This window comes from Sceloporus occidentalis, unplaced genomic scaffold, assembly GCF_023333645.1.
Source record: "Sceloporus occidentalis isolate IW3139 unplaced genomic scaffold, rSceOcc1.0.p SCAF_3, whole genome shotgun sequence".
NCBI classification, from domain to species: Eukaryota; Metazoa; Chordata; class Lepidosauria; order Squamata; family Phrynosomatidae; genus Sceloporus; species Sceloporus occidentalis.
Genome location: NW_028316983.1, coordinates 195,475,738 through 195,501,090, shown reverse-complemented (window position 1 = coordinate 195,501,090; position 25,353 = coordinate 195,475,738). Strand labels below are relative to the sequence as shown.

Genomic DNA, 25,353 nt, shown 5'->3' with positions numbered 1-25,353 from the left:
ATAGTGTATTTATAACCAGTGTATGGTTTAAGCATTGCCCTAGGTCTCTGGAGACCAGGGTTCAAATCCTGGCTCACCCATGTAAATCCACTGGATAAGCTTAGGCAAGTCACACACTCTCAATCTCAGAATACAGCAATGGGCAAACCCTCTCTGAAGAAACGTGCCAAGAAAACCTTAGGGTCGCCATAAGTTGGAAACGACTTGAAGGCACACAACAACAACACCAAGACAAAACAGAGTCCATCTTGTTCCCTTTATGGAGTAGTATTTTTTTACATTGTGCTGCCTGAATTGAGAAACACAGATGTAATTATGCCAGTACTACCAACGAAACTATTTTCTGACAGTTTTGATCTATGTAACCATATTTGGCTACCGTACCTTTTTGTCAGTAACCTATCTTTTTTCTGTCTTGTCTTGGTTACTTTTCATTGTTAGTGGCTTTATTATTAAAGGAGAAAATGCTGCAAAAATGGTATTTATAAATACTTCTTGAGCTACCTATATGAGCCTGAGGAAGAATTCAAAATTGGCGAAAGCACACACCTTAAGCCAATATAACTTGAAAAAAGAAACCTGAGGCTATGTGAATTACTTTTAAAAATTCTTTCTTTTAATGAAGAAATAATTCCATTCCAAAATATAGACACACAATTAAATAGTTTAATCACTTCAAAATATAACATGTCCCCAGTAGGCTTGAACACACGCGCACACACACACACACACAACAATACTTAACAGCAATACAAAAAAAGAACCCAGTACAATAATAGTGCTGTTTACAATAGCAATGAATAATGTAAAATTTGTGGTGTGTAGTTTTTTGGAGTGGTATGAAATAACAGTAGTTAAAAACATCAGACAGTTTGTAGCCTCAAGGTGTAACTCTTCATACATTTTTGGTTCATAAGTAAAAATGCCTTCTCTTCTCAGGACATAGTGGAGTGCTTGTCATTCAAGGATCCTTGCTCTGTACTGAACCAACCTAACTGCTGCAACCTGAAGTTGCGGTATTTACAATATATATCTACAGTAATTCCAAGAAACTAATAAGAATGGGATAAGATGATAAAAGTAACGGCAGACAGCTGTGCTAAATAATGGTGCAACATTTTGTCTCATGCATATAAGAAAATACAGATTATCACAACAAAGGCCACACATCTTTTAATGCAGTTTTTAGTTAACATTACTACTTACAGAGAATCTATCCTCCATCTTTTCTTTCAACATTCAAGAATCCTCTTCAATGACACATTCTGATTTCTGCCTCTTTATTACTATTCCATTGACAATCCACAAGGAATTTTTGGCTGCAGTAACTGGCCCATGCAGAATTATATAAGGCCAGTTTAACCGTTTCTGTAACTTTAAAAGTTCACAATCTACAGTCCAAACCACATTTAACAAACAGACAAGGACTGAGTAGGCTAAAACAGAAGCCCAGTTAGGACAAAACTCTCACCTGACCCCTCTCCTACATGCATGTATCTCGCTGTGTGGGAGCAAGGCATCCATATCTACACATGGTTTAAACCGGATACACAAACCTAAAATCTGACTCCTGTAGACCTCAGCATCTCACGAGAATTAACAAGATTTGACCTACGTTGGTGGGATTTTACACATGTGCACCATAATTAAATGTTATACCTGCTGCACATTGGTGTTTGGTGACCATGGAGTTTGGCTGGCTGTGTCAGATGTGCGGCACACTTCAGCTTCCCCATCACATATTGGAGAGAAAACAGTGGGAAAGTACTGCCCTTGTAGGACCATTGCCAGCTTAACTGCTGGGTTACATAATAAAACCAGGGCTGACATCCTGTCGGTGAATTACAATGGCATAAATGACTTAAACCATTATTAACTCATTCTTTGGTTGTTGCGTAGATCAAGATTCTGTTCTGACCATGCAACACCCAACATCTCTCCCCAACTTATCTTGCAAGAACCCCATCCCCATGGTCATTCATATGTCAGAGAGTGAGGGCATCAATAGAGATGCATTCAGCTATTTTTCCTGTACCTGGACATATTGTAAGGACATCACCTGCAGGGACTGTCTTGAGGACAAACAGAGGGTCCAAATGATGCATTACAGTGAGTCCAGCTACCAGAAAACAGCTGGACATCCCTGCTGATCGCCACACTCTTTCAGAACACAGAAAGGTGAGGTGGGGTGAGAGCTGCATTACTTATAGCATTGGGAGATGTAGCTGTGGAGACATAGTTATGTAACATGTATTTCTCACGTTGCAGGATCTTGGCCTAGGTTTTGCCTAGGAGAGGCAAATAAAAAGTGCTTAATCTTGGAGTTCAAGAGGCCACCTAGAGATCTGCTTGGGGATTCTGTGAGGAAACTAGACTGAAAATGGTGCTTGGGTTGTGAAGGCAATAATAACACTATACAGATCTCACAATGGTTAGATTCATGCATGATTCTTACATGCAATGTTTGTATACAAATAAAGGCTGGCATTAAAGCAGCATAGTTATTACTCCAACTGTAGTTATGTTGTTGGACTGGGATCATTTAGGCATGGCTGTGTTATACTTCATTTTGTCTCTTTTCAGGAACTACCTGGCTGGGGTCCTGAGCTGTCAGCAAGATTTACTTTAGTAGTTTTATCAGATAAGTGCTAAGCACTAGTAAAGAATAACCAGTTCCTGAGAGAAGGATATCAGAGAGGTAAGCTGTCACAGGTTATATATAGTACATATTATGTCAGGTTGGCAGATATTACAGGAGTAAAGATTAGTTATTGCAATGGTGGGGGCACAGGTGTGTGTCTATGTGAGTATTTTATTTTCTAAGTTGTCTCAGTTCTGTGATTTTACTACGTAGAGGTAATGCTGCAATATACACAAGGAGGAAACTGGCTAATGGTAACAATGGTTCTGTGCATACGTGAAAAGTAGTGGCAACCATTTAATCAACTATGTTTTATCTAATGCTTATACCCTATGGAATCACCAGATAAATTAAACTTCTAATTCAGACAAATAAAATGCACAAATTTTGGGAATAGCACTGTGAAAAGAAGACATTTTCTACAATGTTTCTATTAAATTTGTGATAGGACAGAGTTCTAAAAGTGTGTTAGATATTGGATATTAACCTTGCATCATATATGAAATAATTTAATGGCACCTTAGCAATTTCTATATCACTTATTGTTTTTACTTATATGAACTGTTACTAGTTGTCACAATTCACTGCATTGTGAAGATACAAAGTATAGTCAATTTTCTTGTTCTTATCCAGAAAGTGGTGAACTACCACAAGGTAATTTTTTTTTTTGGGGGGGGGATTTTGGGACTTTTCCACAAAATTTGTTTGAGAAAAAAAAAACCCTGCTCTCGGTCAGAAGAAATGTTTTTGAATAGTATATTTTTGTACATAAAATACAGAGAGCTTTTAAATGTAAAATACAAACAGCAATACTAGCTGCCATTCAGTAGTTAAGAGATTTAACATTCTGACAGCTGCTGGGGATTCATGTTTAAAGTAATTATTGAACATCAACCTCTAAATCCATATTTCCAGCCTGGCACCATCCCAGCCAAGGGTTTTCAGAGGTGCTGCAGGTTGAGGCGCAGACTTTCCTGGTCACGGGGCACACTTAGACAAGCAATTACAGCAGGACTTCAAGGGGTCCCTCCAGCTGCTTGTTCTCGATGCATCAGGAGATTGCTGCAGACATCATTTCCCAGTGCCCTTCGGCTGGATCACAGATAGGCTGAAAAGGAGGGTTTTGTGGGTGGCACTGTTGGGCTATAAATATGTACGCTCAAGAGCTCTGTCATCAAAGTTATGTCTGATGATGCAGGATAACAGCCACTGACTTAATTTTTTTTTTATATGTGCAATTTTTTTTCACACGTCCCAAAATGCAAAATATTTGAAAAATGCACACAAACTTTCATAATTTTGCCCAACGATAAGAGAACTTCTGAAATTCCTCACTCTTCCATGTAAGAATGCAATAGGTGAAGATCTACAAAATCACTGCAACCTTTCCCCCTTTTTATAGTAATCCTGGTGGAAGTGAAGGCCTGTGATCTCTCTCTCATCCCTCTTGTTAGTAAAACAAGACACAAAGAGTTACTCAAAGGGACACTGTTGGAATTATCTTTTTTTAAAGGACACACTTTCCCCTGTGCTTTTTCATAGATAGCTAATATCCCCATTCAGCCCTGAAAGAAAGTCTCACTATACACTTCCAAGAATGCATGCAGAACATCTGGTGGCTGGCTAAGGCAATGCACATTCAGAAATAAAAGGAAATAGTTGCAAGCGCACTTTTAAAGCTTGTACATTTAAAGCTGAAGGCCTCAACAAACAGTATATGAAGGATGGAGAAATGTGAAAGAACACATGCTTACTAAAGTTCTAAAACAGCAATTAAATAATACTATGAAAAGTTATACATAACGTTAGTTTAGGGATTTTATGGCACCTGTGGTTTATAAACAGCTTTAGCAACGAGTATTTCAAAACATAGTTCACAGTTTTAAGAAGATCTGTGCTGATTTTAAAAACTAGATTCTATATCCTTTGAATGCTGTCTTTTGTATATGATATCTATTTGGAAAGAAAATATTTACACTAACGTCTATGGCTGATTTGTTAGATTACTTTGAAAGAAAACATTCCTAAGTTATGCAGTAGCCCTAAATCATAGAGTTACTTCTTAGTGCATTTTGTACAAATCTGTTATTTTTTGTTTTATGTGTTTTTTTTTTTTGCAGAAAGACTGTAAAACAAATTTCAACCTAAGACTGCAATCCTGCATCTAGTCATGTGGACTTAAACCCCACTGATATTGGTGGGATTTGTAGTACATGCAGTTTGATTCAGAATTGCAGCCATCGCCTAGTACTAAGCTTTTGGGCTATAAATATGTACACTCAAGAGTATATTAATTCAGTGTTAAATGCTTTGTTTTAAAATTTCCCTGTGGAAAAACAATGTACAGTGTGTAGGAAAGTGTTCTAAAATTTCAAATTATTCAGAAATCAAACTCTTAATAGAAACACTATTGTTATTGTAAACTGAACAGGTTCAAGATGATGTGGAAAGGGCTTGTGTTTTGTTAGTACTGCTATTAATTGTAACAGCAGCATTGTTAAGCCTGTGTTCTTCACCAGTAAATGAGCCATGTTACATATGATGTAGCTGATATTAAGTTAGCTTTAAATAAAAGTCTTTTTTCTTCTTCTTCAAAACAAACACCTACAAACTACAACTTCTAGAACAAAAAAAAGCACTGTGCTACAGTCTTCAGATCTAACTGGTTATCGTATGTCAGAGGTGCTGCACTTGTTTCACTTCTTCAGTGAAGCTTGCAGCCAGGTTATCTCTGTTATCCATATGGGTGTAGCTCTCCTTCTCATCAGTTCTTACATCACTTTCGTTGTCCATTTGACTGCAGCTTTCCTGTCAAGAAATATTCAACAGAATTTTGGTGGCAGTCATTCTCACAATATACAAGGACACATTGTCAGACTTGTATATTATATGATATGTATTAGCAAGAAAAAAAATGATGTAAAGCTTATAGTGCTTCCCTGATCAAATGCCCTGAGGTCACATTAGTGCATATTCAAACCTCTTGCACATTAAATATATTGGTTATTTATTACCCTACAACAACATGTACAGTGTATTTCAGTAAGACAAGTGGAGTATTACTTAGAACATGGATGTCTATGACCAGGCCTTTTTGTTCAGGAGGAGCTGCAGTGGACATCCCAGCCTAAATTAGTGAAAGATATTTCCACTTGCACCTCCAAAGAAGTGGCAGGATACAAAAGTACCCCAATAAACTCAAAATCCTGGGACTCCACAGGATTCAGCTATGGCAGGTTAAAGCGACACCTAGCTTCTATAAAAAACAGTCGCCCGCTAGCTGGGCAGACCGTTTTGCCGCTAGAGGCGGCAAAAACTACAAGCCCCAGTATGCACTGGGGCTTGCCCCGGCTCCTTATTGGTGCGTGTGGCGGAAGGGGCGGTCCTTATGCCCTGCGACGCTCTGGGAGTCGGGCTCAGTGGTGCGGAGCTTCCGGTCCTCCAGGGCAGCCCATTGGTTGGGCTGCCTTGGAGGAGGAGTTCCGCAGCACACGTTGTGGGGGCGGGGCTTAGGCCTATATTAGCCCGTGCTGCAGGCCCTGTCCCCCAGTCGGTGCTTGGCTTCACACGGTGCGGAGCCAAGCTAGGAAGGGAGGAAGACAGGAGCAGCTTCCCCCGCCCATCCACCGCTGTTTTGTGGGGTTTTTGTCACAACTTGGGGCGGCAGCAGAGGCCAGGATCTGCACGGTGTGGTACCAGGGCTATGGAGCTCTGGTTGGGAGTCAATAGGTACCCGGTGGTGAATAGGGCAGGCGTATGGCCATTGCGGGGGCCATAACGCGGGAGCGCCTCCTGGTGACTAGGGGCTTAGTGAATATGTGAACACATGGCATGTTTTGCGGTCAAGTTGTGTTCCTTAGCCCCTAGGTCATCCCAAGCGCCTGGTGGGTGCCAGGTTTTTGGATAATCAGACAAATGTGGGGTTGTTTGATTTCGCAGATCCTGACCTCATGCATGGTGCCAACCCTTACCAATTGCTTGCTAATAAAGTTGTGGCCTTTCTTCCAAACTTCTTGTTATGTGTGGTTATTTGCAGCAGCATCTGAGGCAATTGGGTATTATGAAAGTGCTTATTTGGGCCCGTACAGACAGGCCAAAATAAAGCTGCTTCGGGTCACTTTGGAGGTATGCTGTTTAAATGACACGCATCTTAAGAGGCCAGAAGCTGCGCCAAAGCTGCACTCCAGTTCTTAGAACTGGAGCATGGCATTGATCTCTTGGAATGCATGCATCATTTAAAGAGCATACCTCCAAAGTGACCTGAAGCAGCTTTATTTTGGCTTGTCTGTACGCGCCCATTTGTCTCCTTTCAGAATTTCTTGAAGTGTCCTAGGTAGAGGGAGGAACAAAAGCAGGAGTGAGAGAGGGAATCTTATCAACCTGGAGAACCTGTTCAGGTGAGAGGAGAAGCCTACTCTCACTCAAGGCTTTCTGTGGCTTGCCACTTGTTTTCTCCAGCAACACCAAGATGGTAGTCAGAGACCAAACAACAGGATATGCCAACAGTAGGAAGAACCCTAGTATTAATGCCCAATTTTAGGTGTACAAAGTGGAGAAGAAAGAGACAAAAGCTATATTTGACAGCAGCCTGGTTAGACATGCATATTCAGTATGACCTTCTAGTAAAACTAGGTGCTCACCCGTGTCTTAGATAAAATAATACTTACTGGAGAGGAGAGTGATACAAGGATAGTTACTCATCCTTGCAAGCTGACCTGTGAATAAAAAAGAAAGTGAAAACTGAAGATGTGAGCAGCCAAACCAGTGTAGCATTTTGTGGAGAGCAGCATGCAAGAGAGGTAACATGCATTGACAGTATTCAGGAAGTACGTTAGCATGCAAGAAGGGGAAGCACAAAATTTGTTCTCCTGAATATAAATGTGATTTGTTATGTAACTCCAAATGATAGTAAATTTTGCTCCTAATTTTTTATTTATTGCATTGTGTGTGTGTTACATTTCCTTGAAAGGAAAGTTTTAGTTGTGTTCTGGTCAGTCAATTGTTCATCTACAAAAATACTTTTTTAGGCCTACATACTTGGCCAAAATTATAACAGAAGCACCTTCTGACCCAGAATCAGTGTGCCCTACCAGAGAAGTGTCTTTAATGCATAGTGAAAAAGCACAAATATTTTTATACTGTTAAAATCACTGTTTGATAGACTTCTACATCTTGTCATAATTCTACTATCTGATGTAATCTAATCAGAATAATGAGTGAGATACATGCTGCTATGAATGGAACCTTTTGTTTTTGGAAATAAGTACTACAGTAGTTAATGTGGCTTCCTCTCAGCTAAGTGTTGCAAGGATTGCAAACCTTTATGGTACAGTGCTATCTTTGACATATTATGGGTACATATAGACAGAGCCACTACTGAACTTCTCATGCTGAAATTTAAGCAGGCATGGGTGACAATCCTCTGAATTCCTTGGAATATGGCATCAGTATGACATTGTGGGTATTGGCAGTATGCTTGTAGAGTGGGGTGAAAGATGCAAAGAAACTAACGAACCCTTGCCTCTCTTTTTCTTGCATAATTCCTAGTTGACTTTTGAGATCATTTCTATGCTTTAGTGAAAAGCACTCTGCTTGTGATAATACTGGACAAATACTGGATAATACTGGAGTTCTACTTTTGGAAATGAAATTTGTGATAGCTCATTCACACATGCAAATGATTTTATTCTACAGCCTGAAAGTGCTAAACATGTATGTGTGAATCAACCTCTACCCATATTGTAATTCTGTAAAAATTGTTGACAAAGCACATTGTTGACAGAGAATGCTACCAGCATTTGGGATGCACCAAATAACAGATTGTGAGGGTTAATGTCATCCTTATTCATTTCTGTACACAAAGTACTTACTGATTATTCATCAATGGGGGAGGGGTGAGAACGAGTGAATTTCAGTGTTATTTGGAATCTGAAGCCTCATTGCCATGTAAAGCATGTACTTTAGATGGCAATAGAAATAAAATCTAATACTGTGTAATTTGTCAGGTTTAATTTAACCTTAATAATTTTGTTATCTACTTTTTAATTTTTTTACCTGATAAGCTTCATCCTGAAGCTTTTGTTTCAAATATTCCTCCATCTTGAGCTCATTCTCTAGCTGGCGGACAGAATCATTTTCATAGTTCTCATCATCTGCTCTAACATAAGGCTCTCCATCTTCTGTAACCCTAAAGACAATCATTAATAAATAGCTTCCTAAAATAAAAACAAATGCTAAAATTCTCAACATTGCTTATGTTATCTGCATAAATGTGAAAGGCAAGGTCAGTTTTATGTTTTGTCTTTTAACCATACATTTTATTTTTAAAGTGCTTATTAATTTCAGTGGGCCAAATTCAGTGTTACTCCTAATTAGGATAAACAATTTAGTTGTAATGAACAATCCCATTGGTTTCAATGGGACTACTCTAGGTAAGATTAATGCTTGATTTAAGCCTTTGTGACTTTCTTCACATTTCACCTTTTAAATGTCTTTGATAACTTATTCAGAGAAAATATTACTAACTGTACTTCGGTATTCTTGCTGCGTATCAGCACAAGTTCAGCAAAACGGATTATAACAGTTCTTCTTGGACTGTACTATACTAACTGAAAACTGGAGGCTGAATTTGTGAATGCATACACATGCAATAAATAAATAAATCCCTATGTGCAATAAACTAGCACTTCATGAAGACATGAAATGCCTACCTTTCTCCTTGTACTGAAAATTTCTACTGAAAGTTTTTTTTTTTAACATATGAATATTTAGAAAGTGGTCTCCACAATAGCTGCATACTAAAAGTGTTACAATCCAAGGAGGACCACATTATTTAATTGACCATACAGATCAGCTTCCAGCATCAACTCAAAACTATGCCCACACTTCTCATTTTGGTTTGGAATATACTAGAACTGTCTTTAAAGAAAGACAAGTATAACTTTATTAAAACACACTGTCAGGGACTGCAGTAAACTAGAAATATGGGCTTTGCAATTTGAACTGATTCTTGTCAACACTACAGATGGCAGTGGGTAAAATGCTGGATTTTGGAGATGTAAATGAAATAGCATTTTTTGTTCAGTATCCTATAGGTAGCTTATGCCAGAACAAACCCTAGTTAAATTAGTGCAAATTCTTTTGAAGAGGCTGGAAGGAGCTACCCTCCTTGTACAATGCCTTGGCTCCTAGAGGTGCAAAGCCAGCTCTACCCTCTGATTGGTCACAGGAGTGTGCCCAGAAGCCATCCAATTGTTGTTCTTTATTTGGGTACAAGGAAGCAGCCTCCGCCCTGGTCTTGGGGCAACGGCTACATCTCCCTATGGACAACTAATTGGCACTCGGGGGCATCCTCATGACCAATGAACTGCTGGATGGGTGGGTGAACTGCATCTGTCATATTAGGAACTACTTCTGAAAGTTTAAGTTTACAAAAGAAAGATGTTGGCAGCATGAGCTTTTGTAGACTTAAGTCTACTCTCTCAGATGCATTTGTTTTTAGGTGTAACTTTAGGGTCTGGTCTGTAATTTGAATCCCTTTAGTAGACTTTGGAGAAGATCCAAAGCAATATATACCTAACTTTAAGCACTCACAGAAACTTTCCATTTGTGTATCTCAAAAATTGATTTCACATACCCCTCCCTAGGCCAGGTAGGAAGCTGCTTTTAAAACTTTCAGAAGTAGTACCTAATAGGACAGATGCAGTTCACCCACCCACCCATCCAGCAGTTCATTGGTCATGAGGATGCCCCCGAGTGCCAGTTAGTTGTCCATAGGGAGATGTAGCCATTGCCCCAAGACCAGGGCGGAGGCTGCTGGTTGGTTTCAAAGGTGCTACAAAATTCTCTACATAGCTAAAAACAGCAACACCCTGGCCTTCAGCACAAAATACCTCATCTTTTTTGCAACACAAGGAAATAAATGTGTAGACATTTATTGTAGTGTGGAAATACTCCTTTCCCTTTAGCTACTATTTGTGTTTGCCAAATTCATATTTCTGAAAATGATCTCTAGTCCCACTTTTAGTAAGAAATCTGAAAGGGTTTTTAACAATGTTAATATTGCTGTAAGCTTGTTTCCCCTCTCCCCTTACCAAGGCCTTCTGCACTTTTTAAAATAGGACTAAATAGTGATACCACACTACTAACCTTAGCTTATGCTTCATTTAAGAGAACAACTCAATATCACATGAACATAACATTATTGCTTAGTGTCAGTTATCTTACTAAAGACAAAAGGGAATATGTAATGTGTAACAAGGAAGAAAGAAATAATAAGAAGGAGCAAGAATGTGTGGGAGGGTACCCACATATCACTGCGAATCGTTCCAGTGGCAGCTGCACTGTGAAGGTAGCCTGGCTTCCGGGCATGGATCTGTGCAAGGAAAGCCTTTTCAGAAGTTGGTGATGGAACAAGGTCATCAAAATGAGTCCGACCAAACTCAGAATCCACATTACTCTCTGTCTCACTTCCAACTTCTGTGGGTAGAAAGGTGATGATGGTACTATGGTTACACGAGTTGTAGCATGTTTCTCTTCTGTTTCTAGCATAGACTGAGTTTACCCTGTCATAGGAGCTAAAAATACCTTGGTTTGCACAAAACTTTGAACTGTTTCACTCCAGTACTATTCATACAGATGATCTGTTAAAAGGAATTTTTTGAGCATAGCAACAAGTCTTTGGCCTTGTTCTGCTTGCCACTGAATTGGGGCAAAAAACTTCAATAGGACTGCAGTGTATTTATTTATTTAATATTGATTAATTAATTTTCTATACCACATTTCTATATCAATCTTCAGCATAAGAAATTTCAGGGCAGTACTGTATATAAATAACGAACTATATATACAACACTGCCCTGAAATAATGCAATAAAATCCAACAACCAGTATAGCTGATAAACTAAACTAAATAAAAATAAATAAAACAAACATCCAATAGCCATAATAAACATAATAAAAAATTCAATTACACAATCAGGCAGAAAGGTTGTGTAAACAAATGCCTATATAAAAGAGATGTGTCATACTCTCGTACTGAAAAAAAAATTAAGCATGAGCTTATTATTTTAGGGAAGGTATTCCAAAGGTGGAGTAACAATAAAAAAAGTCCCTCTCCTCTGTAATTATATAGTGCAGCTCTGATACGGAAAATGCTTGGAGTAGGCTCTCAGCAGAAAATCGTAACATATGGATGAGATGCTGCTATTTTTATATATTTTAAAAAGTGCCACAGAAAACACCTACATGCCTTTTTCTAGGCTGTATCCTTTTTTAAAAAGCATGGTAAATTACTGCAGTGTTCTTATACTTTAAATAATCATACCTGAGTTTAGTTCTTTTACCAGAGAAGACATAGTGTTGGTGATAGAATCTGCTGCAACCAGCAAGTCGTTTCTTAAATTTCTTCTTGTACCTGAGACAGAAAAGCAAAGCACTAAATATTTTTTTAGCAAAGAACACATTTTAATTCTTCTTAATCTATGCAACATTAGTAACAACCTAGAACACAATCAAATTGCAACACAGCAAACAGAAAGATATGACTGAGTTCTTTTAGTGATCTAGTCTTGGAGTTTTGACATGGAGGGATGAGAAAATCTCAATTTTGTTGAGTTTCTTGGAATCTCAGCTGAAGCTTTTTCCTATCCTTGTTTTGTATCAGGTTGCAAGATGTTGGCTAGTGTCCTGCTCAGTATTTATGAGATTGTTATTAGGACTTACTCCATGGGCTGGATGATGGCATCACTGTGTGGAAAAGATCCAGCTGGTTCTTGAGCCAAGAAGCCAGTATTATTGCTCCTTTCCCCAATTCTTTATACAGGGAAGAGAAATCTGGAGTGAAGTGCTCCCTGCTACTGCTTACATGTGCTGGCTAAGTGTCAAAGCGGGACATCAGCCAGTGCTTAAAATTTTGGGAAAGGAATCTTCTCCCTTTGCTAACTGGAATGGATGAGCTTTGGGGAGAGGCTCAGGCGGTGAGCCTTTGTGGAATAGATGAGGAACATCTGTGGGTCAGAAGTTGTCCTTCCCTACCACAGAAACCTGGATTCAGATTAAGCAGAGTCTAGATAATCAAATGGTTGGCATAAAAATGATCACCAGACAGTGTAACACACAATAGCACATTATGAAGAAATATAATTGCAATGGTCAGGGAAGACAATGTAGCTTTCTGTATACTTGATTAATAAAAAAGATGTTCTGTCTGTTGAAGATAATTTAGAAAGTCTGGCCTATTAGGTTAAATCAACTCTTTTTCTTTAAGTTTTTCATTTTGTGCCAAAGAACTTCAAAACACAACCTTTCATAATAATTTTACTCCATCCTAAACAAACAGTATTGTGGCACCTTAACAGCTGGAATCCTGTTCAGTAGTTATAAGAACATAAGCCAGACTTACAATCATGTAACCTTTGGGATTCATATTTCTGGTAGTTAGTGGCTGACCATGACCTCAAAAACCTACCTCATAAGCTAGGCAGCGAGAGCCAGTGTAGTGTGCATCTTAGACTAGAATTCAGGTTCAAATCCCTGCTCAGCCATGGGAACTGACTGGGTAACCTTGGGCAAGTCACACTTCCCCATCAGATGAAGGCCATGGCAAACCCCTCTGAATAAATCTTGCAAAGAAAACCCTGTGATACATTCACTTTAGAGTGACCATAAACTGGAAATTACTTGAAGGCACACAACAACAAACCAGAAAGTGCTTAGCCAGAGTATTTTACTCCAGTAAGTCAGGACTAGGTTGGCAGTTGTCACACAAAGGACTTTTTTCTTCAGCTTTCTCTAGACTGTGAAATGACCTACTGGAAAAGATTCAACAGCTGAATATGCTTTGTGAACTTAGGTGCGGTACAGAGTGCCAGGAAAAGGCGGCTGGGAGCTGCCTCTCGTTGCTGCACAGTGGTACTGCAGCAACCGAATTGTGTGGTACTGCTGCGCAGCAAAAAAGGAGCATGCAGAAGTGGCTCTTTTTTGTGGCGCAGCCTGGCTGCTGCAAAGCACCAGAGACAGCGCAATGACATCATAGCTGCACTGCGCCATTTGGATGTGGTGCAGCTGCGACGTCATTGCCACGTACGCCATCTGTACGGTGCTGTGCAGTGGTGACACCCTGGCCACATGCTAGGGTTGTGGGGCATGCAGTCGCTACTCCCCCCCCCCCAGCAACCCTAGCATGTGGCAAAGGCATCACATAGGGGCCATGTGTACTGGGCCTTAAAACAGCATTAAATATCATTCACTTCCAGCAGATCTATTCAGATTATTCTTAAATTATGAATTTTAAATTATGATTTTTAAATATTAATTGTTTCATTATGCATTTGTTTTATTTATTCTTTTAATTTAATGTTGTACAGTATGTTTTTAACTTATGTTTATATTAATCTGATGTTCCCTGCCTTGATTCGTGGGGCGAGACGGATAATAAATAACAAGAAAAAACTTTTTTATTCCTGCAAGCTTTTTAAAATCATGCAGGCCTGGTTTTATTGGGGTTGGGTGGGTTGGTTTAGATTATTTTTTAACCTTTGTATGTTTTAAATGTTGTATGTTTTTAACTTTTTACTGTTTTAATTAGGCTATTGCAATTGTTTTTTAAAATGTTGTTTTAATGTGTTTTTATATTATCAGCTGCCTTGGGTCCCTTGTTGGGAGAAAAACAAGATAAAAATAAATAAATAAATAAATAAATATTGTTGTTGTTGTTGGTACTGTAGCTCAGGGCACTGGAAAATGAAGTCTGCAGTGCTTTCCTACTTATGGGGTACATTGAAAAGCAGGTATGGTAAGACCCTGAGGGATTTGCCCAGCTCCCTGTTCTCAATGCACCTTGCAAAATGGGAAAATGTTGCAGATGTTACTCCTCAGTGGCCTGATCTGTGGCACTTTGGAACTCCTTTGGTTGGGGCGCTACCAGGCTGAAAAGGTAAGTTTTTCAGACACATCTACAACAATGCAGTTCTGTTGTCATAGCTACATGTGACAATGCAGGATCTCAGCCTAACAAGTTTTATTGGGCGTTAACTTTCACGGACATCAAATCATTCCATGTATCTATTAAAGTGTAATGCTATCCATGAAACCTTATATCAAATTAATCTTGTTAGCCTCTAATATGCCTTGAGTGGGACTGCCTCCCCATTTCTATCTAGCCACCACCACCACCACCCGCTAATTCACCCCACATGAATCGGTAACTTAGTGGGAAATTCTGGAAGGGTTTAACCTGCACTTTTCCCACCTCTGATTTTGCAGTGCTTTTTGCCCATGAGAGATGACAATCCTAAACACACATAGTACAAACACAAACAAAGTGGATAAGGAGAACTTTTAAGGAAAACTTTTATTCTGAGCAAGCAATCTTACATTAGCAAAAGGACATCTTATTCACAAAGGCATTATTTCATGAAAGCATTCCTTCAGGCTAGTTACAAAGTTATGAAATAGTCTTATGTTCAGCAGAGTTAAGAAAGAATCATAAGGCCTAATGCAATTAACTGAAGATTCCTACTCTACTCATGATGCAGATGGTCTTTTGGATCTTAGATGTTCTTGGGATTCTGGACCTCTTTGTCCAGCCCACAACAAGGTGAGGCAGGGAGCACACCTACCTCTCCTTCAATCCCAAAGTCTTCTCTCTTCTGCCTCATGGCACCATGTTTTTATAACCTCTCATCTTGGAAGCATCACGAAGCTTCCACACTACAACCAAACTAGTCATCCTAACTGGGCAATTGTCTCTTGTGATCTCTGTTGCTCCTATGAGATGCTGACCTCCAGTAAATGTAACCTAGCTCATTACATCATAAACCATTTATTTACCTGGAGGAGAGACTATACCCCTCAGCTGTGTTGCCCAAATGATGAGAGATCCTGTTATCACAATGCTACAAGACTCTGATGCTTTCACTCCAACAGACTAATATGGCTATGTTCCCTGGAAATTATTTCCCCAAGAATCCACTCACTGATGCAACTGATCCTAAATGCAAGCATACAATCACTTAGTGAAAGGATAAAATCCTTTTTGGTTTTGTACAGTACATGTATAGTAATGGAAGGAGTTATGGAATTGCTGAATTCCCTTGCCCTCTCTTCATTTATCTACACTAATATATATTGATTTACAGTCATCCCTCCATTTTCATGGGGGATCCGTTCTGGAGCCTCAGCCAAAATGGAAAATCGCCAGTATTCAAGGCCCATTGACTTGAATGGTGCTATGCACCCCAATTAGTCCCCCTACATTTTCCGCTTGTGAACATGCAAGGGACGTGGACTCCATGAAAATGGAGGGGTGACTGTATTTACTGACTTGTCTGAAATGCAACTTCAGTGTAAGAAGAGAACAGTTTTTACAACTTACCTTGTGCAAAAGCTTCCTGCACATCTCCCCCTACACCTGTCAGAGAGTCCTGAGGTGTATGGGCTGGAGTTGAACAGGCAGATGCAGACCTAATAGGCATTGGAATTGGCCGACTGATGGTATGGCTGGGAGATGAACGAGGGGAGCCTGCTCCTTGAGTCTGGAAAAAGAATACAAGTGGTTAAGTGTGACCTATAGAAGGAAGTACTCCAATGCTGCCTCCTCCTATTACATTTCTGCTGTGCAAATATTCAGAAAGTACCAATGTCATGCTGAAGAACAAGATAATCCTGATGTAAAGCAAAGGCATCAGCCTGCTAGTTAATTAATCAGGCTGAAAGCACACACTCATAAAAGAGAGGAGGTGAATAACATTGGGAAAGAGGCTAAATATCCCAAAGACCCAACATTCAAATGAGAAAAAGGACTGAAGTCATTATGTTCGTTGTATTTTTCTCAAGATAAAAAGTGTTAATAGTGCATGCAGAAATCCAACGTTTTTTCCTAAGCTGTGTGGGATGTAATATTGGTAGGCAGGCAGAAAGATGTGAAGAAGATGAGGAAAAACAATGGGCAGGTGGATAAATAGGGAGAAGGTAAGATAAAAGTAAGGATAGCAAAGAGCTCCAGAAGAATACCTATGAACATGTGGAAAGAACATCTAAGTGGCAGATGTGATTCAGTGAAAGCAAGTATAAAGTAAAAAAGTAAAGTATTGTGGAAAAAATATTCCAGTTTTATATAAAGTATATGTTGGTGGGATTTGAGCTGGAGGAAACTGCCTAGACTTAGAGCTATGGCAGACAGTTCAGTGAAAATTTTAACATAGTGCACAACAGCTGTGGGAAAAAAGCAAATTCCATCTTAAGAAATCATTAGAAAAGGAACTGAAAATGAAACAATCACTATCATAATGCCTTTATACACATCTGTGATGTGGCTACACTACAAAATACTGTGGAGCTGGAAATAGTACAGAAAATGATAACCAAAATGATCAAGCGACTTGATCAATTCTCCTAATGGCACACATGACACAGATCCATAGTTGGAAGAGGCTGTAATCCAGTACTGCTTGAGGAAGTTGCCCTTTGCACTGGAATCAGCTGCCAGTCCACAGAGAATTTTCAGCAAAGCAAGTTTTAGCTAATGGGAACAAATATTGCACTGGTCTTTGGCACATTAGATAATCGCAGAGGTACTGTTGTAAAGCATTGAATTCAGTCTCCAGTTTAAGTCCAGAGCTACAGCATTCCAGAGAAGGCTGTCCAGCAGTTGACTAAAGACCTCCATTGAAGATGGAAAAACCCTTCCTTGGTAAGGTGGAAAAACCCCTCCGAACAAGTCTTTGTCCTCTCTTGTGTGACAGCCCTTAAGATATTTAAAGAGTGCTACTGCTTTTCTCAGACTTTTCTCCTCAGGTGGAAACTCCAGTTCTCACAACTCTTCTTCACAGGATTTGCTTTCCATACCTTGGGATATCTTTAGTGCCCTCCTTTGGCATGGACACAGTACTTCAAGTAATTCTCTAGTCAATGTTTCTGCTCTTGGTTGACTGCTGCAGTTGTTGGGCTGGGGGTGGGGGCATGTTCAATGTGACAATGTTATGACATTATGTCATATCAAGATTGCTGGGAGATGTGACAAAGAAATGGAAGTTGGCATCAGCCATGTGCTAAATACATTGCATAGTTTGACTGTAAAATACAGCACAAATTGCTGCACTTAAGTGTGAGTGTATACCAGCTTTTGGAGACTCTCTGATCCATGGCCCTAAATGCCTTGGATCAGCATTCCGGTTGTTGAATATTTTGCTATATGAGATTTCACAGCTCCCTGTCTTGGTGCTTTCCACTGGCTAGTGATAGCTGTTTTATTCCAGCAGCAGGCTTTTGCTTTATAGGGATAATAATGTTTTGCCTTTATAACTATTTCTGTTTACTGTATCATGAATGTCTTCTACTGTATTTTACTGATGTGATTTGGTGTATCTGGACTTTTAATTGATGTGAGTTGCCCTGAGTAATAATGCAAGTGTCAGAAAAATGTGATAAATGGTTCATATAAATAGCAGTAGGTATGTAGGAGGTAATTAGTAGTAGTAGAAGCAGACAAAACATTCCAGAGAGCATGCAAATATCATATAATGTCACAGTCATGCTTCTTTCACAAGTAAATCCTGTATTGACAGCCTCAGGTAAACAAAAGCACTAGTTTATTGAGCCCCAGCTGGGTTACCATATATAGCTGATGGATTGCATGTTTTGCATGCCTGCTTTAATGTCATGCACAAACTATCCAATGAGTAGAGAGATAAGGATCTATAACTAAAATATATCTTTCATTTAATATGAAACTTTGTACATTTATTAACAGGCGTACAGCTTGAAACTTCTTCAAAGCATTACAACTTGAAACTGTTCAAAAATTGCATCCTGGCAGGGAGCCCTTTCAGCTTGGAGATTTTAAAAAACAATTTGTTACAGTTGGAATACAAGGCCTGAAAGTAGTCAGTTGCAGTTATAGTTACATCTGAATCTGCCTTGGATCCTCAGTGCTGGAAAGATCCTTTTGGCTTTGCCAAGTCTAAACTAAGGTGTGTTAATTTGAAGGAACCATTTAGCCACATGTATAGCACTCTTACATCTATAAACAAATTTCTTTCCTCCTGCAGCTAAAATAGGGATATCTGTCCCTTTTGCACCAATTGTACATAAATGAAATACACAAAAATTGCTTTCATAGCAATAGTAATGCTTAAAACAAGATCTGGCTAGTTTGTGTTAGGTATACAGCTCCCTCTGCTGGAAACTAGAGTAACATACAAAACAAATCATAATAACTACTTTTTAAATTACTTAGTAAGTTCTAAATTGTATTAATACAGTTCACAGTTTAATTCTTTTTTTAACATTGACTTTGTGTATTTTCTTAATCATATTGTACTCAATTTAAATTGTAAGCTTCCTTGAGTCCCAGTTTTGGAGAAAAGTGGGGAATAAATCAAGATGTTACACAATATTTTGACATTTTTGCAAAATTTTGCTTTGGAAGCAATATGAAATAGTGCTGATAGAAGGAATGATTCTTGCACATCGTTTCAGCATTCCTCCTCAACTGCAGTACTGCTGCTTCTACAGTTTTTCCCCACAAGCTTTGTAAAACAAAAGTGGCATAGAAGGTATACATATTGCTGGACATGGTAAAACGGAATGCCTAAAAGCAGGTGCACTTTCTACAAAGGTGACTAGTTGACTAGCTGTGCCAGCTGAATGAACATCTGAGCTTAGGCACATTGCTGCACTTGCAAGGGTGTGGCTCACATTTGTGCTTCACTTCTCTGTGTTCTGAAGTTTCTGACTGATCTCAAGCAGTGTGCTATGGAAGGGTGAGAGACACCAGCAACTTGTTCTCAAATCAAGGGAAGAACACGCCACTCTCCCACACCCTCCATGGGCTGCCACAATGTCACCAAGCTTAGTGATGTCAAAACTCTCAATTTGCAGCTGAACATCTTGCTAGGGTACATCTTCAGAAACTTCAGAACACATAGAGAACTGAAGCACAAATGTGAGCCAGACTCCTACAAGTGCAGCAGTGTGTTTGTTGCTCATACCTTTTTGCATTTGTTAAAGAAACCCATCTGGGGTCACCATAGCTCTCCCATTTTGAGAAATATTATGAAAAGCCAGGGCTGTATTGCATTTTTTCTGGTTTCACCTTGGTTCTGGGATCATGCTACCATCACTAGTCCTCTCCCTTGCTGAATCACTTATGGCCCTTCCACACTGAAGTTATAGATCCATGATTCCACTTTAACCCCCATGACAGTATCTTGCAGAATCCTTGCAGTTGCTGCTGAACTAGCTAACTCTACTAGAACTCCATAATCCATTTTTTTCAATTTTTCAGGGGGAAAATAGTCTTTAGAAAAAGCTTTTTCCCCTCCAGGCTATCACAATTAGAGGTAACCCAGCACAGAGAACAGACTTTCTGTTGTGCCTGTGCCAGGAATTCTATGATATATGATTCTAAGTCTCTGTAGGCTTTTCATCCTCCCAGTCTCTTACCTCTCCTTCTTTCCCTGTAGCCCTGGTGATGCAGTGGTTAAATGCTGGTACTGCAGCCATTCACAGTAACAAGGTTGTGAGTTTGATCTCAGGCAGGGCTCCAGGGTCCACTCAGCCTTGCATCCTTCCATAGATCGCTAAAATGAGTACTCAGCTTGTTGGGGGCAATTAGCTTACACATTGCAAATTGCTTAGTAAGTGCTTAAGTCTATCAATAGGCAGTATAAAATTGTACTTGCTATTGCTATTCCCTGCTTGGGATCCCCATTTGGTACACTGGACAAATGGAGCTGAAGCTTAAAAGTTACCTTTTGAAAAGTTGTATTTATTGCCTATTATAATATTTGAAAAGTAACCTGCTGGTTATTCACTGCAATATTGAATACTATTGTTTCACATTATTTGTTGTTATATGTCTTTAAGTTGTTTCTGAGTTACGGTGACTTTAAGACAACTCTGTGATGGGATTTTCTTGGCACATAAAAACCCACTGGGTAATCTTGTGCAAATCACAGCCTATCAGCCTCGGAAGAAGGGAACAGAAAGCCACGACTGCCCGATTGGCTCCTTTAGAAGGATGAGAGACTGTGAGGTGCTGGATTGGGAAGAACAAGAATGGAATGAGAGACTGATAAGGTGAAAAGTAGTTGAAAACCTGGTTGGCTCTTTTGGAAGGATGGGAGATTGAGAGGTGGTGGGTTGGGATGAACAGGAGTGGGGCACGGAAATTGATGGGCTGGAAAATTTAGCTGAGACATGGTGGTGGCCAGGTGGGAAATGCAGTGATGGGCTGGCACTGTTGACAGGAGTCTCTACATGATTGTTTCACTTTCGCAGGGGTACTGCACCTAGGGTTGCCATTTGTCCTGGTAAACCTGGAAAATCCTGGATTGGAGAGATTAAAAAATGTCATGGCCAGCTAGGCCAGTTGAAGCAGTAAATCCCAGATTTCTCCTTCATCACAGGCTGATGGGTAGGTTAAAATGTGGCAGTAACAATGAAGAAAGAAATCATTCATGAAGACTGGCACTGGTGGGAGACTCATCTTGTCCTACAGGCTCCAGTTGCTAGTGCAAGGAATAGCATTGACACCTTATTCTTCCATTCCCTCCCACTTCTCCTGACAGGCCCAGAAGGTGGGGAAGGAAAGGAAATGAACTGAGATGCCCTTGTGTTGTGTGGTGATTGTGTTGGCAGCTTTTGCTTAGGGAAAGCCAGCACAGTGTAATTTGTCTTCCAAACACAGTAAAGGGCTCTCTGGGGCTGCTTGGAAGCCATCATCTCTTCACACCAGCTAGTGGGTAAAAAGAAGAAAAACAGAGCTCTGAAATACAGTGGTTGAAAAAGTGCAATGATTAATGTGCTGAATTTGCATAATTGGGTGTAATTATAATAATTTTGCATAAAATGCAAATTAGATGCCCGGATATGAGGGACTGGATTATGACAACCCTATCTGCACCCCTAACCTCTGTGAATGCGGAGGGGGGTGTATTTTTTTAATAACAAAACAAAACAAAAACATTCAGAATTGTTAGCCTAGATGCATTGCTGGCAAAATGACGGTGAACTAGCTTCCCAGCTGACTGAGAACAATAGGTGGACAAAGTTTCAAAGCTATAGCACTGCCATGAATTTGCCTCAGCATTTCTTACCAACTTAAAACTGCCTCTTTGCCTCAAATCAGAAGGGAACAGCTCATGTTTATACACTTATAGAACCAAAAAGACTTAGAGTAACTACTCATTGTGCTACATGTGGCTATATATTAGTACTGAGCTGTGGAGATCCCTTACGTTTATGCTGACCTTTCAAGAAAACCATAATTCTTAATTAACTGACTGGGTAAGTTACTTTTAACTTCTCACATAAAAGATTTTAAGACATGCAAGGTAGTGTTATTTATGCGTCTGGGGCATGTACACGCATTTCAAGCAGATGTAGCAGAGCACACATTTGGATCACAGGAACACTCCTTAAGAGTTAGTGACATCTACAGGATAAATAACTTACTCCCTGCTTCATTTCTTCTTCCTAAAGAAAGATTGGATCATTGTGAATTAAATGAATCAGAGTTTAAAGCAGAAGGCAAAAAAGAAGCGAAGCAAGAGAGCAGTGAACAAAAACCTGAAATCTGTTGCCATCCATATGCTGTAAGACAAATCCATTGCCTTTAGGAGAGTTTATCTGAATATATTTTTGTGTGTGCATGTGTAAAGTAATGAGGGAGAGTTCTTGTCTTTATACTTCATTGCTGAAGTTCAAGAGCAATATTTTTTGTCAAGAGCCACATTCCTTTAGTGGTAATCAGAAGGTGGGGTGTCACATTCTGGAAGTAGGTGGAGTTGAAACCAGTACTGGGTGGGTCCAGAACCAAAAGTGGGTGGAACTACACCCTTCTCCGTCTTTCTCTCTCTTCCTCCTTCCTTCCCTGCTTGGGAGGCCACAGATAGTTATTGCAAAAAATCTGAGTTGATAGCTTTGTAAGAGCTCATTATTCTAGAGACCCCTGACTGGCCACTTTTGAAAACAGACACTGCTAGACTGTATGGTCATATCTCTTTTTAATGTTCTTACTGTAAATAGAGAAAAATAGGATTGGCTGTACAGGATTGTCTGTACATTTAACATTGTTAAACAATGCATCCTAATGCAAACCTCAAAGGATGTAAATTTTTGAAAGTCCCTCACATGTTGTTGGTTTCACAGGTACTATAAGTATAGGACTCAGGGACATCAAAGATGATTTAATAGCCACTTTTTGCTCACTGCTGTGATATTATGCAAAATTTACTACAGCAAAGGCATCTTGTTATATATACTAAGGGCCAAAACAGACTGGCAATAAGTGCTGGCTTGGGGAAGGTGTGGAGGCATGGCGTTTAGACAACGCACGACCCGAATTCACCCCAAGCTGGCATCATGCCGCCCACCACCCAGACAGTGAGCAGGGTTATGGCACTCTGGTGGTGCAACATTCAGACACCACATGCTGCAGCCACTGCCTTGGTGGAAAATGTGGCTTTTTTCCACCCCAAAGAGGAACAGCATTTTGCTGCTTCTTTTTGGGCCAGAAAAATGCCAGATCAGGGCTGCAGCGTGCAGTTGCTGCAGCCCTGATCTGGCAGTCAAAGGGGTGGTGTCAAGCTGCCCCTTTAGGGCCATCTGTACCGGCCCTTAGTTACTATGGGCTCAATGAGACTATGCCAGTTTATGTCAAGGCAGAGTTTTACACACTGGTAATATTCCCAAAAAATGAAGTTCCCCATTAACTTAATTTCTCCACTGAAAAAAGGGTATGAGTTTTTGCCCACTGCTCACTGTTCAGACTAGTTTTTTGGTGAAGAGGTTAACAAAAGGGAATTTATAAAATGGAGTATGATAACTGGCTACATTAATGACATCCCCATTCCTCAGTACCTAAAAAGAATGAAGAAATAATTCATTATCCAGTAGGAAAAGGGACACTGGATCTAGTGGCTATGGAATGAATTCTGTAAACTATAAACAATAGCAAAAACAATGAGAACGAACCTTTACTTTCCATTTTGCTTAATAGGAAGCTGGAGTATTTTACCTTGAGCAGTTTCATGAGGCCTTCTAATTGGACCATAAGTTCTCTCCGGCTTTCCTGAAGAGCAGACATCCTCTGTTCCAGCTCATCTTTCCTCTGCCTAAGAAGTGAGAATTTTTAGTCAGAGCAGATGAACACTCAGGGAAAATTTTGCATTTGCAATCAGTACACATACTAATCTAGACAATTGCCTACAGAGAAACATTTTTCATCAAGAAATATTGCCCCAGTTTGTATTGTTATGGAATGACCCAGTTTAAGGACACTACTTATGTTCCAATACTGTTACAACAATCCATAAGATATGTAGGGGTAGCTATGTTGGTCATTTAGCAAAAACATGGAGGTTTCTTGAAAAATTCATTGCCCTCTGCCTACAAGAGGCCTGTGGCCTCACAGGAATGGAAATAGATTGGATTGCAAGAGAAGAGTCCAGTTGATATGCAAATGGACTTTAAATTTCGTAGACTTCATTAAACTCCCAATTCCCACATGGCCAGAAGGAAGAGGAGCCAGCCTGGAAAATTTATCCTCATCATGCCATCTTAACTAAGGGCAGAAACAACAAAATGCAGGCATCTTACTAACATCTTCATTTTTTTCTCCTGTTTGGAGAAAACATTTTGCCTAATGAAGAAGCCAATGGAGCTTCCAAAGCTTGCACCAAGTATATTGTGCATTTTGCTTGGCCAATAAAGGTATCACTGTGTGTTGGATTTTTGTTTGAACAATCCACAAGGTACATTATGCTGAGAGATAATCACCATAACAAATACAACTGGACAGAGTGGCTGCCTTGGATCCTGTGCGGAGAAAGGTGGGATGTCAATCAATCAATTAACCAAATAAATAAATAAATAAATAAATAAATAAATAAATAAATACTCTTCTATAACTAACCCAACATGAGAGGGCCTTCTCAGCGGCTGCTCTTGGCTGTGAAATTCCCTCCCATAGGAGGTTTGGCTGTTCCCTTCACCCTTGCTCTCTTTTCACCAGCCTTTTAAATTTTATTTAAAGACCTTAATTGAAGACCTTTTTATTGAAGTGGGCATTTGAAGATTAACTGGGTGTATGCACATAAGGGCTTTTTAAATGGCATGTGTGCTGTATTTTTATCTTAACTGTTGTGCCTATTAAATAATTTTCTATTGTTGTACATTATGGACATTTAAATTTAATTAGCTTTTTTAAAAAAGCCTTTTATATCATCCAGTTTTTAAATTGTACCTGCTTTTTAACTTCATTGCAAGCTGCCTTGTTGGGAGAAAGGTGGGGTATGAATTCATTAAATAAATAAATAACATGAAATGGAATGCAGATGCACTTAATCATAAAAACTGGACATAGGGGTTGAATATAGAAATGAAAAAAAAAATCATACTCACTTAGTTTCCAGTTCTTTAGGAACACATGGTGCATGCTGTCTCACAGTGAAATTGCTTCTTTTGGGCATTAATACAATTTTTAAAAAAAATCTGCAGTTTTTTTTATTTTGAAGTAAAAAAGAACCTCTTTTTACTCTGCAGTTTTAGGGGGAAATGATTTTTTTACATGGTGTCAGGATCAGGGTGGAATTGGGTAAGCTAACTGGAGGGCGGGACTAGTGGCAAGTTTGGTATGTGTTGCCATTTTAAAAAACATTCAGTTCATAGTAAAAAAAGGCTAACAGAGCTTCTGAAGTGAAGGCATA

General features: G+C 39.5%; 1 protein-coding gene across 16 annotated transcripts in view; it reads right to left on the bottom strand.

Moving 5' to 3' along the window:
- Positions 1-594: 594 nt before the first annotated feature.
- DTNA (dystrobrevin alpha) overlaps positions 595-25,353 on the bottom strand; it is a 293,386-nt gene continuing 268,627 nt past the window's right edge. For 9 of the 16 annotated variants that reach the window (XM_089517250.1, XM_089517254.1, XM_089517253.1 and 6 more), the window contains 7 exons: positions 23,664-23,760; positions 22,100-22,120; positions 16,017-16,176; positions 11,967-12,056; positions 10,951-11,119; positions 8,696-8,828; positions 595-5,449 (listed from right to left, as the gene is read on the bottom strand). In XM_089517250.1, the coding sequence (XP_089373376.1) occupies positions 5,318-5,449; positions 8,696-8,828; positions 10,951-11,119; positions 11,967-12,056; positions 16,017-16,176; positions 22,100-22,120; positions 23,664-23,760 (802 nt within the window). In that variant the 3' untranslated portion in view covers positions 595-5,317. Of the gene's footprint in view, positions 5,450-7,308; positions 7,357-8,695; positions 8,829-10,950; positions 11,120-11,966; positions 12,057-16,016; positions 16,177-22,099; positions 22,121-23,663; positions 23,761-25,353 lie in introns of all 16 variants that reach the window. The other 7 variants (XM_089517258.1, XM_089517264.1, XM_089517265.1 and 4 more) reach the window with 3 other exon arrangements.